The sequence below is a fragment of the Onychostruthus taczanowskii genome, unplaced genomic scaffold, assembly GCF_017590055.1.
Source record: "Onychostruthus taczanowskii isolate IOZ18803 unplaced genomic scaffold, ASM1759005v1 scaffold49, whole genome shotgun sequence".
In the NCBI taxonomy this organism is placed as follows: Eukaryota; Metazoa; Chordata; class Aves; order Passeriformes; family Passeridae; genus Onychostruthus; species Onychostruthus taczanowskii.
The window spans coordinates 2,348,284-2,365,545 of NW_024502458.1; the positions used below are offsets into that span (position 1 = coordinate 2,348,284).

Below are 17,262 nucleotides of genomic sequence, written 5' to 3' on the forward strand. Positions count from 1 at the left end.
ATCTCTGCCACTATTTCAGGGCAGGGGTGTTCTGTTCAGGTGGAGGGTGGTTCTACATTGAGTCATTATCTCAACCCATCCAGTAAAACTACTTCTGGAAGCAGAATTATTTTATTCAGATTGGGGATAAACAAGTAATTACAGGTTTCCCTTGTTTGAGGGCAGCTTTTAGTTGAAGTTTATTTGGAATAAGATTTCAGTTCCACAAGACAGAACTGAAATTTATTTATCCCATAGATAGCCTCTTCTTACCCCTGGAACTGCATATGGAAACATTTGTTTTTCCACGAGCCTGGTAATCTAAAAAGCCTGGGCATACTATGCTTACCATACTCTGTGGAATGAAATTAAGGACAGAGGTAATTCCTGAAGTAATCATATATATCATGAGTTTAGTTCTGACTTCTCTGTCCACAGCTGTTAGTTCCAGCTGTCCATACCACCTGGTGCCTAATTTGCTTTGAGGGTTCCTCTCTTTTGTTCTTTATGGAAGTCTTGGGTTTTGCCTACATCCTTCTCCCTCCACTGGCAAATTCATGATTTTTTTTTTGTATCCTGGATGTAACTTTCTCAACATTCCTTGCTTAAGAATAGGCAAGTGTTCTGAACTGACGCCATCTCTCATACTGTGTCTGAAAGTTGATGGCAATCAACAATTTAAAGAATCAAGACCTTCAGTAGGTGTTTTTGGTTGAAGGAGTTGGCTTGATTCTGATTTGAAAAACACTTGAGTGTAGAGTTCCAGGTTTTGCAGTGTATGGGAATAACTGAACACGTACCTGTGAACACATTGAGTACAAAAGGCTGTTTGAGTGCCTTACATGCACTTCTCTGTGTATGAAACCTCGTGTGAATTTCTTCAGGAGAGGTAAGTAGCTTCCTTGAATGATGCAACTTAGGGTACATGATGTTTGTTGTGGGTCTGTCCTCAGCTCCCTATCACAATGAGGCAATAATTCTCCCTGCCACCTTCTTCCAGCTCTTGTGTTGTATGGATGCCTTGCGGTCCTTACATATGTTCAGTATGTCAAGATTTGGCCAAACAAAGAAATGTGTATGGTAGAGAAGAGCGTCTGTGGACTGACCTGCTGCTCTGTAGCTGATGGATAACACTGATTATGGTTATTTTTGGGCAGGAGGGGCACTTGGTGTGGTTCTTGATCTGTACAGAATGTGCAGGAAGGGTTTCTGGAACCTCCACAGTAGTGTCAAATGTGACTGTAAATGATGTGTAGACAGGCACCTGGTCGCACCTGCTCCTGGTGAATGTTGGGAGTTCAGGCAGAGGGATGTGCTGCTGTTACTGCCCTCTTCCCCAGCCAAAAGAAGGGAGCCAGCCACCCCTTTATTAGCCTGGCTTCTGTTTGCCAGCTGTGTACACAGGGAATGTGGCAATGGCAGTGCATGGTGCATGATGTGGCCCAGGGCTATGGGGAGCCCTGTTTACAAGCAGTGTGAGATGCTGAAGCTGGCAGCAAAATATAACACTTTTGTGGAAAGTCTCTTCACTATTTTTACAGTTGGCAATGAGGGTTGATGTACCTCATAGCTGCTGGCTGAAATCTAGCCTTGGTTGGTTGGTGCTTTGTAAGTGATTATGACATACAAAATGTCCCAGTGTAGATCACACACGGGTGACTTGCTGGTTGTTCAGAACAAAGGGAAGCATTGAGATAAATAATGTTCTTAGTCATGATATTCCCAGAGCTGGAGGTGGCTTGGGTTTCATTAGGAAGCTTGTTCCTGCCACTTGTGCTGTGGTTGGTCTGCAATTATTACCTGGTCTCTGGTATCTGGGATGGTCACTTGAGTATATTTTAGAAGTGCAAATTTTTCCCTTAGCATGTAATATTTACAAGTTGAACTTGTAATTTCCATTCCATTACTCTGAAGTTAATTTAGACAACTCATAGCATTGCATGATTTTCTCCACAGGAGAAAATCCTTTAAAATGCTTCCTGGATAGTAGTTTCATGTTGTTGAGAATAATTTCCCCTGGCTTTTCTCTAAGCTAGCAACGGTATAGATACAGGATGTTCACAGGCAAGCAGAATAATAAGACTAGTACTTAAAGAAAGAAAGTTTGAGGCTGTAAAAATGTCATTTTCATCTTGTGTAGAGCTGAATAAAATTTCAAAGTCGTATGCTGCAAGACAAGATCCATGTCACCCCAAGACTGTCATTTTGCTTTGCCCTCTCCCTTAGCACTTGAGAAATTGCAGTCTATTTTCTGTTTCATTAACAGTCTTAACTTTTCTACCAAATCTCAAAGAAAACATCTCAGTCAGGAAGGTCTGTACTGCTGGCAAAATGCTGGTTTTTAATACATAGTGTAACCTTTTATGCAATGAGGAGTTGTAATAATAGAGTTGGATGTATTGCTTGATAAGTCCCAGTTTGGGAGAAATTCTACAGCTTGTTTGGTAAGAATACATGCAAAATTCTATGGCTTCATTTAAAGGAGTGTTCCCAGTGATGGGGGCAGAGGAACTACTAGAGGGATACATGGAGTAGCAGGGCTGTGTCTTAGCCTGCTAGCAAGATGTTTCATTACCTAGAGATAAGCTGGCAATACTCTGTTGATGTAATACAGAGTTATTCATTGCAAATGATGTTTAGAAAAGATTTTGAGTCAGAGGGCACAGACCCAGGCTGGAACTGAAATGAGTTGGAACAGTGAGTACTAAGCAACTTGCATCTGTAGTTTGGGTGCAAGCTTGGTTAAGGGTGACTTGTGAGCCTTAAATAGAAACACTACTACCAGCAGCAGTGTGTCACTGCCACGGGGATGTGGTCGCTGTCCTGGTTGCTATGATTATTTTGGTTATGTGTGAACACAGATTTTTTAAATGTTTCCAAACATCAGACTTATTAATAACTGTAAATATCTATCAGACTTTCCCAGTTATTTTTACTGTGAAATAATAAGAAAAAATTGGATGCTTGAGATTTAAGATTTAAAAGGAATGTTTTATTCTCAAACATTAGTCTATGCTAAGACCTTTGTAAAACAAAATTATTTTCAAACTGCCACTTAAAAGGTTTAGATAAATGTTCATGCTGGTCATTCTGTAACAGTTTATGTGAAGATGTACTATGCTTGCTGGGCAAATGATGTGTAGCACTTGCTGGAATCTGCAATGCCAGTTCCTGAAGGACTGATCTTGTGCTGCTTTCCAAACTGAACATTGAAGCTGTAACATTCTTCATTACATCACACACAACTTCAGCACAGAAGCAGAATCAGCATCATTAAGCATTATATATGATGGAGAAGCTTAATGAAGGTTCTAAACCTAATTATTTTCTGCTATGGCTGTATCAACAACTGTGCTTTTAGTTACTGTCTGCTTCTGGCCTTGTATCAGTAGCCTCAAGTGAGGGAGCAAAAAATTGTATGAGCTTGCTCAAGATCTTGCTCCTTGTAAAAACGTGCTACTATCAAGCTCGGTCTGTCCTGTTCTGTCAGTTTTTCTGGTCAGTTAAGGGGATAGAACTGGCATTTGTCAACCTTGCTGGACTTACTGTGTTTCCCACTGAATTGGCCATCACACTTGCAGGGCCCACTTTCCAAAAGGCAGTTTTCCAGTCTCGCTGCTATGTTGTAGGGAGGCTTAAAAAATAAAGAGACTAATGTAGGGAAATAAATTCATGCCAGGTTTGTATTTACGTACTTGTAATTCCATGAAGTTGCAAATCAGTTTTGATACCGTCAACACAGAGGGAAGAAATCCCCGCATCCCTAAAAATCTGTGTATGGTCACAAGGATGTTGGAGGGGAAGCTGTAGAAGTGGTGAGGTCACTTGGCTTGTTCCGCCTGAAGGAGACTGAGAGATGTCATTGCAGTCTACAGCTCCCTCATGAGGGGAAGCAGAGGGGCAGACACTGATGTTGTTCTGTGCTGACCGGTGACAGGAGTGGGGGACATGGCACGGCGTGGTACGGGGAGGTTCAGGTCGGATAGCGGGAAAAGGTTCTTCACCCTGAGGGTGTTTGGGCACCGGAACAGCTCTCCAGGGCAGTGGTCACAGCACCAAGCCGGACAGAGTTCAAGAAGCATTCGGACAACGCTCTCTCAAGCACACAGTGTGATTCTCGGGGTGTCCTGAGCAGGGCCAGGAGCTGGACTCCATGATCCTGGTGCGTCTCTTCGAAATCACCACAGTTTGTGATTCTATGAACGACACCTTGATTTACTGCATCCTTAAAGCTTGTTCGTTCACGCATGTCCTTGACTGGACGCTGGCTGCTGCCTCTTAATCTAATGAGGCTTGAAAGTATACAATGATCTTACATCAAAGAAGATCCTGGCTTAAGATAATCTCGACACATTCCACACTGTGCAACACCATGGCGGGTGGAAACAGCCCCTAGCCCAGACGGTCACCAAGCGTTTATAACGCCTCCCACTCGCAGATACTTTAGAAGGATACTGAAAACCCCCGAGCCTCCCCAGGTTTTTCCCTTCCGAGCCCCGCCCGCCTCCCTGAGGGGCGGCGCTGCCCCGCGCGGGGCCCGCCGGGAAGCGGCGCGCGCCGCCATGGCGCTGGCGGAGGAGGCGCTGCGCCGGCAGCTGGGCAAGGTGCGCGCGCTCGCGGGGCCGGCAGGGGAGGGGGCGCGGGCGGCGCTGAGGGAGGGCAGGGGCGGAGGGAGCGCCGGGATGGCGCCGCTCTCCTGGGGGTGCCTGCCGGGGGGCTCCCGTCCTCCTGCCCCGTCCCTTCGCATCCCGGTGCCTGCGCTGTCCTAATACAGCCGAGCTTTAACTTGCGCCACGCATCAATTTACCCCCCGGTTCACGCCGTGCCTCACGACTACAACCTTATTCTTCACTCCTCGGAAATCCATAACTTTTGTTTGTTTGGTTTGGTTTTGTTGTTTTTTGGGGGGTTTTGGTGTCATTCCCCGCGTTAGCCACTCCCCGCCTTAGGAGCACGGGCGCGTTGTTGTGGCATCGCTCTGAGCCTTTTAATTCCCCCGTGGGAAACTGAGGGGGCGTATTTAGGCTTCGGGCATGCCAAATAATTTTGGGTGAGAAATGAGGAAGGTCTGTGTCTGAGTCACCCCGCAAATCCTGTGATCTTTAGAAGAGGACGAAGTGCTTGATAGGAATGCCTCGTTTGGTATTATGAATAGAAGGAGGCCAGACTTTGGTTTCACAACCAGGTATATCAACGCCTCCAAAAATTGCCCTAAGTTGTGTAGACATTCATAATTAAGGAACGCTGGATTCTTTTTCTTTTTTTTTTTTCTGCATGACTTTGCAGAATATTCATAATTAAGGAACGTTGGATTCTTTTTCCTTTTTTTTTTCTGCATGACTTTGCAGAATCCAGTGATGGGAGAAGCTGACTGAAAGGTGTTATTTGTCAGTAAATGTTTTCTTGTAGACTGTGCAAAATAACTGTGCCATGCCCGTAGCTGTCACATTGCTGCTGGGGCAGCAGACCCAAGAGAAATTCGATTTTAGTTACTGGTCTGTGACAATTATTCCAAGGCAGTGAGCAGCTCTTTAAGCCACTGTCAGGCAGCAGTTTTGTTTGCTTAGGCAAGGTTTCCAAAAAAACAGCACCAGGTTTCCTAAAGGAGAAGCAGAGACTCTAGTCTAGGAAATGGAAAGTACTCTTTGTAACTCTGGGATGTGGGAGGATGCAAATCTCTTGGAAGTTCAGGTATTGGACTAGCTGGGGACAGTCTCAGTGAAGCAGCAGCAATTAATTTTCTCAGCTCTCAAGAACAACTTAAAAATGAAAAAAAAATCCTGGAGGCTAATTTCTTACACACTTGACACGTTTGTGGAAAGTGACATGTTAGTAAACTCTCCTAAAATGTGTGCAGGTGGACCTGAGTTTAACTGTGTCAGTAAGAAAATAACCTCCTTTTCCTAAGAGGTTCATATTTTTATATTCTTTTTAATATGGGCAGAGGAGACTAAGTTTTACTAAACTTCTACTCACACAGCTGTAAAGGGGAAGAGATGGTATATAAGGAGTGATGTTCAGAATTTCAACAGCAGACCTGCAATAGAGTCAAAGCTTTTGTAATCGATTCTTTTTGATAATTTTATTCACATCAAAACTATTTATAATACTGAAAGTAATTATTACCTTCCCCTTCTTGTGTTTCCACCTTCTATAGTGTCCTTTTCCCTATCTCTGTACAGAGGCCTTTGAAGTAGAACTTTTTTCCTTCTTTTTGTCTCCCTCTTTGCAGTACAAGTTCAGAGACCTGACCATAGAAGAGCTGAAGGATGTTAGCAAGACCTACCCCAACTTCACGTTCTCCATGAACACATACAGTAAGAAGTGATACACTTACTTTGAACTATTTGTGGGGATTCTTACTTGCCACAAGTGCAGACTGTGTGTAATAGAATGTGAATATATTTCTGTTGTGTTCCTGTCTTTATGTTGACTGTCAGTAAAATTTCTCATGCCACGTTACTGTTCCTGAATGCTCTTCCAAGGATGCACGCATATAAAAACCTTGGCAAGTCATTTACTTCACCTTACTTCAGCTTGCCAGTAATTATGAAAGACTGATAGTTTAAATTATTTATGTTTAACACCATTTTCCCCATAATTCATTATTGTATTAAAAGTATTTTGATGGCTTTAGGTTACAGAGTGTGCCATCCAGAATCCATCAGCCTGACTGGAAATTCCCACAACATCAGAATTACCCAGGACAAAGGGTTTTCAGTCTAATGATGTGCTTCGTTGTACCAATGCAATTTTTGTTAAAATTTCATTAAGGAAATATTTTAAAAGGGAGGGGGTGGCCTTAGTAATATTCTAGCCTTAGCTCTTTCAGAAGCATTGTATTTGATTTCTAAAGAAAAATCACTGTTGTGTATTTGTAGTTGTGGATGGGATTGCTATGCCAGGTTTGAAAGGCATTGTTTCTTTTTAACTGTATTTTTAATTTCAGCCTTCAAGGATGGATCCCAGAAGGACCTCCTGAATTTTAGTGGCACTGTCCCAGTAAAATATGGTAAGATAAATCAAATGTAATTTTCTTGCCAATCTAAATGCAGAATCAATCTAAATGTAGAATGTGTTGGGTGCTGCCTCTTAAGAGTTCACCATGCAGTGTCTCCAAAGGGGACTAGAAAATTCTTTGTTTGAATTGGCAGAAGTCACTTCTACTGCACAAACAAGTGCACAGATGCTTAGATAAGGTGCTATTAATTAAATAAGTAAATGAACTATTTAAAAAATAGTGTTCTTTGAGTCCATCTTGGCAAGCTCTTTGATGCTAAAGGAGCTTGTGTGAACTCTCTAAGACCTACACTTGTATAGTCAGTGTCCAAAAATAACTTGTAGGCAGTTTTTTGTTTTCAACTTTGAAGTCTGCTGCAAAGCTCTTTATAGATGCTTTTTTGCACTAGGTGTTAAGTCATAAAATAGGTTTTATGCATATATTTCATACTTTGCTGGGAAAGGGGGACACAATGGCTGAGAGAGGACCCTGGGAAGCAAAATCAGCAACAGACCTTTATATTAAGAAAGGCACAATAAGCAGCATTTCAAGTTGATCTGGTTTTATTAATTAGCCTAAGTAATATAAATATTTTCCAGTGTGAATCTGGAAGTGCTCTGTCAGGCTTTTTTCCTTTGTTACTACCAAGTGTGAATTACATCGCACACGACTGGGCTTAGGTGCCTCTTCTCAGTGCAGAAGTTAATAATGGCTTTTATTTTAGCAGGTAATTCCTATAACATACCTGTTCGTCTGTGGATCCTGGATTCTCATCCCTTTGCTCCCCCCATTTGCTTCCTGAAGCCGACTGCAAACATGGGCATTGCAGTGGGGAAACACGTGGATGCACGGGGCAGGATTTATTTGCCCTACCTGCAGAACTGGAGCCATGTAAGAGGTGGGGTGGCTGACAGGGGAGGGAAGCTCTTGGGAATACTGCAGGGTATCATCTGGAGCTTTCAGACAGTCTGAGGCTTGCAAAGGCACTTGGAAGTAATTCTAATGAAAAAAGGGACTGATTCTTTACAAAGACCTCATGATGCTTTATTGCTGTGGATAGTGAGACCAGTTGAGTATCCCTCAGGAAAGTTCACTGTAAGTTTCTGCCTTTTGGGTATGTCTCTTTTGGCAGAACTCTGAAACAGCACAGAGATTCAGAAGTCAGTGGTGTTGCTGAATGATTTTATGCACTGTATTAAATTAGTCACTTAAATATGACTGCCAGGCCAGTAGAAATTATTCAGTGAATGCCAGCTTTTGTAAGTGAATGGGCTGTATTTTACATTATTGAGACAGAAGTTCCTAAGGGAACTTCTGCTGACTTCACAGTGTGTTTTACCTGGAGGAGGACTGAAATGCCAGAACTCTGGACAGTTGAGCTCATCTAAGAAGACTGAAATAACTTCTCTTTAGCTAGGATTTGTCCCTTTTATAATACTGGATGTGGCCATATCAGAGGCTTCCATATATTTAGTGGATGCCTTCAAAAACTCCTAGCACTGGTAATTTCAATTTTAGAATTCCTCTTGTTAAACTCCTCATGCTCCTGTTTTGAGAAAGTATTTTCTCAAAGTGATGGTTTTCTCACCCTTAGGTGTTTGTGTAAATGGTAAGAGTGTCAGTATTTATCATTTGATTAAATTTTTTATGGCTCTGGCAGTTCGTAGCTGATACCACTACATGAAATAGCTGTTCAGCTGGTTTGTCTTCTGTTTGTCTGCTGTATTTCAGCCTAAATCAACTGTCATTGGATTAATCAAGGAAATGATTGTGAAGTTTGAGGAAGAACTTCCTTTGTACTCACTGTCATCTTCTGATGCAGCCAGGCAATCAGAACTTCTCTCCTATATTGCAAAGATTACTGAAGGTGGGGATGTGTTCATGGACTCGTTTCTAATGTTTTTTATAAATATATTCATTTATTGTCATTACTTCATGTCACAAAGAAACCTACATGGTTTATATTTTACAAATTCTATGACCATGGTCTGTATGCACACCTGTAACAGCAGCAAAGGGAGTGCTGGTTTTGTGGTATTAGTGTTTAGCTTCCTGCTGTTGTGATGCTTGAGTATTTCTACTTAGTGAAAAAAACATTCCTGTCTAGAGAGGAATATTTGTTTTACACCTTGCAAGTTGTGATGGACTTTCTGTGGTCAGTCTTGACTGCTATTTTGAAAAAGTCCATGTAACTTGATTTAACTCTGGCACAACCATGATCCTTTAGGAAGCTGCAATACTTGTGTTGATGCAGTGTGAACCAGCACCCAAGTTTGTGGTTTTCTTTTAATTGCAGGAGAGTCTGACATGAAGTCAAGGAGTAAAACTGGAAGCAGAAATGAAGGATATTTTAACAAAATCACTGTTGTTGGAGCTGGAGATCTTGGCATTGCATGTGTACTAGCAGTTGCAGCAAAGGTACAAAATTATTAAAAATAGCAAGATGCCTGATTAAGAAAGAGGATTCCAATCTAGTTCTTAATATCTGACACTAAGGAATACCTCATCAGTTTTAACAGCTGTCACTGCATAGGTCATTTGTCCCTTCAGTTAACTTAGGGATACACAGAGGTGTTAGTTTGCTGCCCTGGTTTCTCAGTCAGCTTTTTTAATTCAAAGGGTTGAGTACTGAATTCACTTACTTTGAAAATCCCTAAAGGATTCTTGTCTCAGCAGTAGCCACTTACAACTGGGATCTCCTGGTTCCCTGGAAAAGGGTAGTCTGTAGATGGGCTGTACTTCATCACAACTGTATGTTAGATAAAAGAGTAACAGCATTTTTAACAGTAGTTTTTAGCATCAGGAACAGTAATTTTTGACTTCCCAGAGATAGTTTAGGAAGTCTAACTGGAAAAAACACATTACAAAACAAACAAAAACCTCACAAAACTAAGTCCTTTTCCTTGTCATTTGGCAGTAATTTTGACCAGTAATTTTGCTTGATTTGTACACAGTACAGCAAACAATGAAATGGGAGGAAATTTGGTTTTTATTCCTCATTCCCACATGAACAAGTTTTGTTTTGCTTTATTACTGACCTGTATTATTTTTATTCATACAGGGTGTTGCAGACAAGGTGGTTCTTTTGGACCTTTCTGAAGGCGCAGCAAAAGGAGGGACCATGGATTTGGAGGTTTTTGCTGTGCCAAATGTGGAGATCAGCAAAGGTATGAGATGTTTTTTCTGGAACAGGAGTGGGTGCTATACTGTGTGTGCTTGTGCTCATTTTAACAAGAGCAGGACACCTGGGGAGATACAGTGGTACATAGGCTGTCTTTTTTTAAAAATCTGTACTTGCAGGTAAGATGCTAATGCTGAAATTGGACTCATGCAGAAATACAGAGAAGCCAAGCTAGAACTTCTTGTCATGGGCAGAGAGAGGGAGGGAAGGGGGAAAAATATTTGCATAGGAATTAGTGAAGGCTGTGAAAGCAGTGTTCAAAAGGCTGACAAATAAAGGTGTGTTTCAAAGTGCTGCTTTTCTAGCTTGATGTTCATTAAACATGCACATGGCCAATAGTGAGTCCTTGATCTCTATCACTGCATGCTCAATGAGTTCTTAATACCCTTGTCTCAGTCAGCTGTGAGCATACAAATCAGCAGAGTCAGTGCCATGTGTCTCTAATTAGTGATTAGTTCTAGCCTTTGATGGTTGCAGAGGTCGAGGCCATGCAGCTCAGAAGTTTTTCCACAGGGAGAGCTGGAGATGAATTAACATTCTTGCTTGCTTATGTGTCATGTTTCCATGTTCCTTGCACCCTTTGCAAGATTAAATGAGGGGTTTTCGTATGCTTCCCTTTTCATTTATCTTATTTTGGGGACAGGGACTAGTTCTGGTTCCACCAGGCATTTTTGTGGCTTATTCTGCACCTGGCATTGCCTGCTGTACATTCTTTGATCTTATCTTGCAGGTTTTACTGCTAGCACACCTTTTTGCCTGAGCCCTGGTTGTGCAACTGTACCACAAATCTGTTTGTGCCTCTCTGGTTGCCTGCTGTATGTTTGCACTTAGCTGTGGTACAAGAAGCTTGGTAGTGTTACAATACTACAAAATGCTTCTATACTGTCACCTGCTATGTTAGTATGTTTATATCTAGTTTTGGGGCAAGCTAGTATTAATTATATCCTGCTTAGTATGGTTTTAATTTGTCAGTGCATTAGACCTCTGCTTTGGCTTTAGTTGATTCCACAAGTGGTGCAACAGACAAATCACCCTCTTTCTCTGTCCAGGCTGATCACCTGTGTGGCACTCAGATATTCAGAGATACCTGCTCAAGGCAGCTTTGACTTATAAATTACTGCAGCAAGTGTAGTTGTGTGTTTCTTTGGGCTAATAAGTATAATTTGTCTTTTATTTGAGTTAATAAAGAGACTTTTGGAGTGCTTTTCATGGCTGTCTACATGTCCTTATATTAAGGTATAAGGTCAAAAATTATAGAGGAAGCCTCAGATAAAGGAGTAAGTCTTTCCCCTTCTTTAACAGTTGGAATAAAACTTAAGGAGCCTTTTCACTGATTTTTTTTCTTTCTTGCCAAGAAAACTTGGAAAAGTTTATCTATCAAAGCTGTTTAGATGTTTTCTGGTCTCTGCTCTGTAACCTTGGACAAATGGTCGTCTGCCTTTTTTGTTTGACACCTATAAAGCAGGAAAGTAGCTCTGTGGGAGAGCTGTGTTTTATTGGTGCTGTGGAAGTGCCCTAAATTCAACACTGCAGGATATGAGGGGACAGGAGGCAAAGAATCCCTAATTAAGCTGGATGCTGTAGTTCAGCCTTTAGAACAGCTCTTGGTTTTGCATCCAAAACTCAGCAGAATGACATAAATTTCAAAATTTATTTTCTTTCTATTTTCAGATTTTTCTGCTTCAGCTGATTCCAAAGTTGTGGTGCTTACAGTTAATTCTCTGGGTAATGCTCAGACTTACCTTGATGTCATACAAAGCAATGTGGATTTGTTCAGAGGAATTATTCCAGCAGTATCCCACTACAGTCAGAATGCTGTTCTCCTTGTTGCTTCTCATCCAGGTATGCTGGTACTTTGCATAAGGTTCTGCCCCTCACCTGGCTTCTTCTCTGGCCTGTTTTAAAAATATGTTACTGCTGAATGCACCTGGTTAATCAAAAATTCTTGCTACTCTGAAAGATGTTTTCCTTTTCAGCTTTGAGCAGGACACTGTCTTTGAGGGTTTTTTCTTTACTGTTACCAAGATAACAGAAAATAATGTACTTTGTTTTGGTTAACAGGTATGTATTTCTGTATGTTTCTGTGGTTTCAACCTGACTGTGTCTACATCATTAGCATCCATTGGCCATTGTCTTGTCAGTTGTGAGTTTTATGTGCTCGTTTCTCCTTGCAGGAGGGATAGATCCATGTGGGTTATGTGCCATATGATCACACAGGCTACTCAGATACAAAGTATAGCATTAATAGTAAATATTGCAGCTAGATTTTGCTGGAAGGTTTAAATTTCCAGGCCAGTGGTACTGTAAACTAAGACAAAATAAAATCACTGCTTAGGAAAAGGAAAGAAGTGTGAGCCTCTGTCCTGTAATGCATTGAAGACAGCTCTTCCTACTCTCTTACCATTATTGTTCTTATTTTTTCACTTCTTCCCCACCCAGCTTTATGTTTTAGGTTGAAATAAACTACCAATATGTTCTCACATGCTTATGCCTTTTCTAAAGTAATGAAGTCCAGAGTTTTTCATAATGATGATTGCAGTTGAATTGAATTTTGAGTTCATTTACAACGTTTGACAACATTATTTTTTCTTTGTCATTTAGTTGAAGTAATGACGTTTGTGTCGTGGAAGCTGAGCTCGTTTCCCAAAAGCAGAGTAATTGGAGCTGGTGCCAACCTCGATTCAGAGAGATTTCGGTACATTCTGACCAACCTTTTGAAAGCAGAGGTGCTGGCAAAAGATGCCTGGGTTATTGGTGAACAAGGGGAAGACAAAGGTAAAGTGATGCTTTTTTATGACCATGTGCATGTTATGTCCTGGCAGTGCCTGAGTAACTGAATAATGAAAGAATAATTGAGAAAAGTAATGAAGATAATGAGAAAAGTAATAAGAAGAGTGGTAAATTCTCATAATAATGGCTTTAAGTAATGCAGTTGTGGGGTACCAAATCCACAGACCTGGAATAGCAGCAAAAGTATTTGGCCTTTGTCACAGGAAATAAAACAAACCACAACCTCAAATGCTTTTTTTTTTTTTGGTTGTTTCTCTTTAGTACCATCATGGACCAGCTGTAATGTAGGTGCAAATCAAACAGAAGCAATGGCTGCTCGTAACTCAAGGGAAAAGGTGGCTAACAGGTAGCGCCATTATAACCCTTTTTATTTTGTTTTCTTTCATGTTTAGGCACTTGGTGTTTACATGTTCTTCAGCTCTTGAGGAAGAGGGCGAAGCTTGCTCTAAAATGTTCATACATTGAATTTATAGGAAATTGTAGGTCAAGTCATCATTCACTTTTATGGATCTGTATATGGTCACTGTTTTTCTGAAATTATTACTAACATTGTGCCTGTGGCAATGTAAAGAGACACCACAATATAAGCAGAATATCAGAGCTGTTTGATTGTGTATTTAAAACAAATACTGGATGGGCCTTCTGGCCCACTTTTCTCAGAGCTTGTGTTGGAAGCATTTTCTTCCAAGTCAAGCACCAGTTTGGAAGAATTTAACTGACTTAATTATCAAGTTACACCTCTTGGTAGAAAAGAAAATTGTTACAAGTATAGACAAAAATTATTGTAAAGAAATTCTTTTCAGCAATTCTTTATTCTGTTGTGTTGTTTTCCAACACAGAGAATCATATTTTTATAGTACACTTTACCTGATATGGTACACTTAAACCTTTATTTTGGGTTTTACATAAAAACCAAAATAAAATGAATTACAATCTCAACATCACATTTTTCTCCTTTTCCTGGTTTATGTGTAGAGCTATGGAAGTCCTGAAGGGAAAAGGTCAGAGATCTTGGTCTGTTGGGCTGTCAGTTGCTGATTTGGCTGACAGCATTCTGAAAGATAAAAGAAAGGTTCATTCTGTATCCACTCTGGCAAAGGTAAATGTGTTATTAATACCTTTTGGTTGGTACTGTAATTGTATTATTTATACCAGATATGTCCATTAATTCCAGCAGCACAGACATCTCAGTGTTCTGAAGTAGTGCTACTGCCATTACGTTCTTCCAATAACAGCTCTCAATTCTAGTCCAAAAATGAGCAAAAATCACATACTGTTTTAACCTGAAAGCAATAGTAAAACTGCATTATTCTCCTAAAAATACAAGTCCAAAGAGAAAATACATTTAAGGTTGCTGCCCAGCACCCCTAGAATAGCTGGATTTGGCAAATGAAAAGTAAATTGTAGTTCCAGAGTACTTAGTATTAAATGTAGGCTTTTTTAGGAGCCAAAAGAATTTTGTCTCTTTTCTGACAGTGCACAATGCATTTTCTGCCAGCATTTTATTTGATTAAGTTTGAAACAGCTGGTTTTTTACTACTTAGTACTTTCCTTCAGAGGAAAAGATTATGAAGCAATAGTTAACTTAAAATTGTAGACTGAATTTTGTTTGAAGTTTCTCTAAGAGGCTTCACTAAAGCATTAGGTCACTCCATATGATGAGAAAACCCATGTAGAAACATTTATTTGTCACTTCAGTTTAGAGCCTTCAGAAGGACAATTTGCATGTTCCTGTGCAGGGAAGTTGAGCTGGCTGCTTATTTTATTGAGTACAAGCACATACCTAATTAATTCATTATGTTTCAAGTGAAGTTTTTAATAATTCCTGAACTAAATATAGATACAGAGGAGTCACAAGTCTCTTAAAGTATCTACAGAAGGTAAAATGTCCCAGATTACAAAAATAAACACAATCTACAATGTAAACTTGAATTATAGGGATACAAGTTTGATAAATTCTTTTGCAGAATCTGTATGGGATCAATATTTGAGAAATTTTCCACCATTCTTAGGCTGCATTATTTATTTTGTTCAGTCCTAAAAGAACTGATACTGTACTATGACGTGTCCCTGCTTGTTCTAGCTAAGAAATGGTGCTTAGTGATATAAACTTTGTCTGCATTATAGACATCTATCTATCTTGGAAAAATGCCCCAGTTGTGGCATGGTTCACAAATTTTTATCTGCATGATAATATTTTACAGTTTCTATACAGTAACCCACTGCACACTATCTAAAATTAATAGAATTTGACCTATCCAAACATGCCATATGTTGGAATATCCTTGCTTAATTAAAATAATCAAGTCATTTTGTGTAATTGTACGCTTTTGTGTAGTTGCAGCAGAAATAAGTAACTGTGTGTGTGACAGTGTTCTTTGTGTCTTGTTTCAGGGATGTTGCAATATAAACAGTGAAGTGTTCTTAAGTCTCCCATGTGTTCTTGGAGCCAGTGGAGTGATTGAAGTGGTCAGGCTGGAGGAAGACCCACTGGTGCAAGAGAAACTGCAAAGCAGTGCAGGCTCAATTCATGACCTGCAGCAGCAGCTGAAACTGTAAGGAAGGAAGCCCAAGGGAAGCCTCTCGCCTGCTCACTGGAGATCTGCAAGGCAGAAGAGGTTGCTTCGTATATAAGGATTTCTGTAGAAAGCAGGAAGCTTTGTTACTTTACTTTCCAAAAGTGCTTTCTCAGTTTAGGTTTAAATAATTTAATATCACACTGTATGGCAATATTTTCTTTGAAAAGTGCACTTTTGGTAGCCAAAATGAGGCAGGTAACACACAATGTTTTACCTAAATTCAGGTGGCACTTCCCTGTGGGTTTTGGCTGCCAGTTATAGCCTGATTCTTGGGTTATTCTTAGCTTTTTGCACCCCTTTACATGGCAAAAGAGAGGGGCTTACCCAGCTCTGCAGAAACTCCAGCTTGCAGAGCCCACTTGAACCTTTCCTCACGGCTTTCAGATGCTGTATCTGAGGCTTGTTTAGGGTACAGTCACACTCCAGCTCCACAGGCACTGGGGATGCAATTCCACAGCTCCATCTTCCATGGCTGTCAATGCTCTTATGTCAATGGACTCCTGGTATTTTGCTATTTACTAAGGGGAACGTGGTGTTCACAGTATCCTTCAAACCTGAACTATTGGCTATGGATTTCTGTTCACACTTTATCATGTCTGAAATACTCCAATCATTTTATTTTGTGAGGATATTCAGAGCATTAAAGCACCTGCAGTTCCCACTACACACGGGCAGCACTGGAACAGGGGCTCTTCCTGAATGGGAGGAGCAGGAGCTGGGCTTCAAATAAAGATAAAAGATAAAATCCAGCAGCTGAACAGCACAGGAGTATCTTCACATTCAGACGTCAAAACAAAGCCAGCTGGGAGCTTTACATCAGCCTCAGGAGAAGGCAACAGAACCCATTACCCTCCTCCCTGGAGGCCAGGGATGTGATGAAAAAGGAGGATGTGGATTTGTAGGTAAAAAACAGATGGTTTTGAGATCAAGGCGTTTTTTGGGCTCTGACCTCTTGATTTACTACTGGTAAAAGACTGTGTTGCTCCTGATTGTTCCTCAGCATCACATGGCAGGCACAGAGGACTTGGGCTCCACTCCTGCTGTGTGCAGCTTAGGAATGTCATTCTATGTTTACACTTTGAGAGGTGGCTGGTCGGAAATTTTCCAAATATTGTTGCAAATTTGTTCTGAGCAAAAGTAGGATCTGTGGCAGAGCAAAAGATCTGATCCTTTGTGCCTTCCAGTTGCATCTCACAAAGAGCCAGACATGCAGAGAGTTCTGAGTGTATGCTGATCTCAGAACTGGATTAAACATAGAAGGAGAAAACCTTCAGTGATTCAGACCTTTATTTTTTTTGAATACCCAAATGTCTTTCACTGTAGTGGTAAATGATGGGGCAAAATTAGTGATGGCTGCAGGTAACCAACTTTGCTGCTAGCATTTTGGGGTTTGGTTGTCTTCACTTTGAAAAAACAATATGAATTTAAGGTTTTACATTGTTTTTCATGGTGGTGTTTCTCATCTGTTGAGAATTTCTTTTCACGCGGATACTCAAGCTGTTTTTTTAGTTGCGTTTATGTAATAATGTTAACCTTAAAATGCTGCCAGCCCTTACAATACTCAAGCTGTTTATTTAGTCTGGCGTTTATGTAATAATGTTAACCTTAAAATGCTGCCAGCCCTTACGGGCGCGTTTTGTGCATCAGCCTGATGTTTGGTGCGTGTGGTATTCCTTGCCGATGACACAAGCGGCGCTCCGCTCCGCTCCCGCCGCTCGGTGCCCGCCCCGTGA

The 17,262-nt window shown here is 40.8% G+C and overlaps 1 protein-coding gene across 6 annotated transcripts; it reads left to right on the top strand.

The window, feature by feature from the left end:
* Positions 1-4,522: 4,522 nt before the first annotated feature.
* UEVLD (UEV and lactate/malate dehyrogenase domains) lies at positions 4,523-17,079 on the top strand. 6 transcript variants are annotated; one of them, XM_041415084.1, is made up of 12 exons: positions 4,523-4,583; positions 6,212-6,296; positions 6,929-6,991; positions 7,704-7,870; positions 8,711-8,846; positions 9,276-9,397; positions 10,041-10,146; positions 11,832-12,002; positions 12,762-12,935; positions 13,212-13,296; positions 13,926-14,049; positions 15,345-17,079. In XM_041415084.1, exons 1-12 carry the CDS (start codon positions 4,542-4,544, stop codon positions 15,507-15,509), a joined length of 1,440 nt encoding a protein of 479 aa, XP_041271018.1. In that variant the 5' UTR covers positions 4,523-4,541; the 3' UTR covers positions 15,510-17,079. The 6 variants fall into 6 exon arrangements, with proteins under 6 accessions (XP_041271018.1, XP_041271019.1, XP_041271021.1 ...); XM_041415085.1 differs by having other exon boundaries at positions 7,707-7,870; XM_041415087.1 differs by lacking the exon at positions 13,926-14,049 and having other exon boundaries at positions 15,345-15,496.
* The last annotated feature ends 183 nt before the right edge of the window (positions 17,080-17,262 follow it).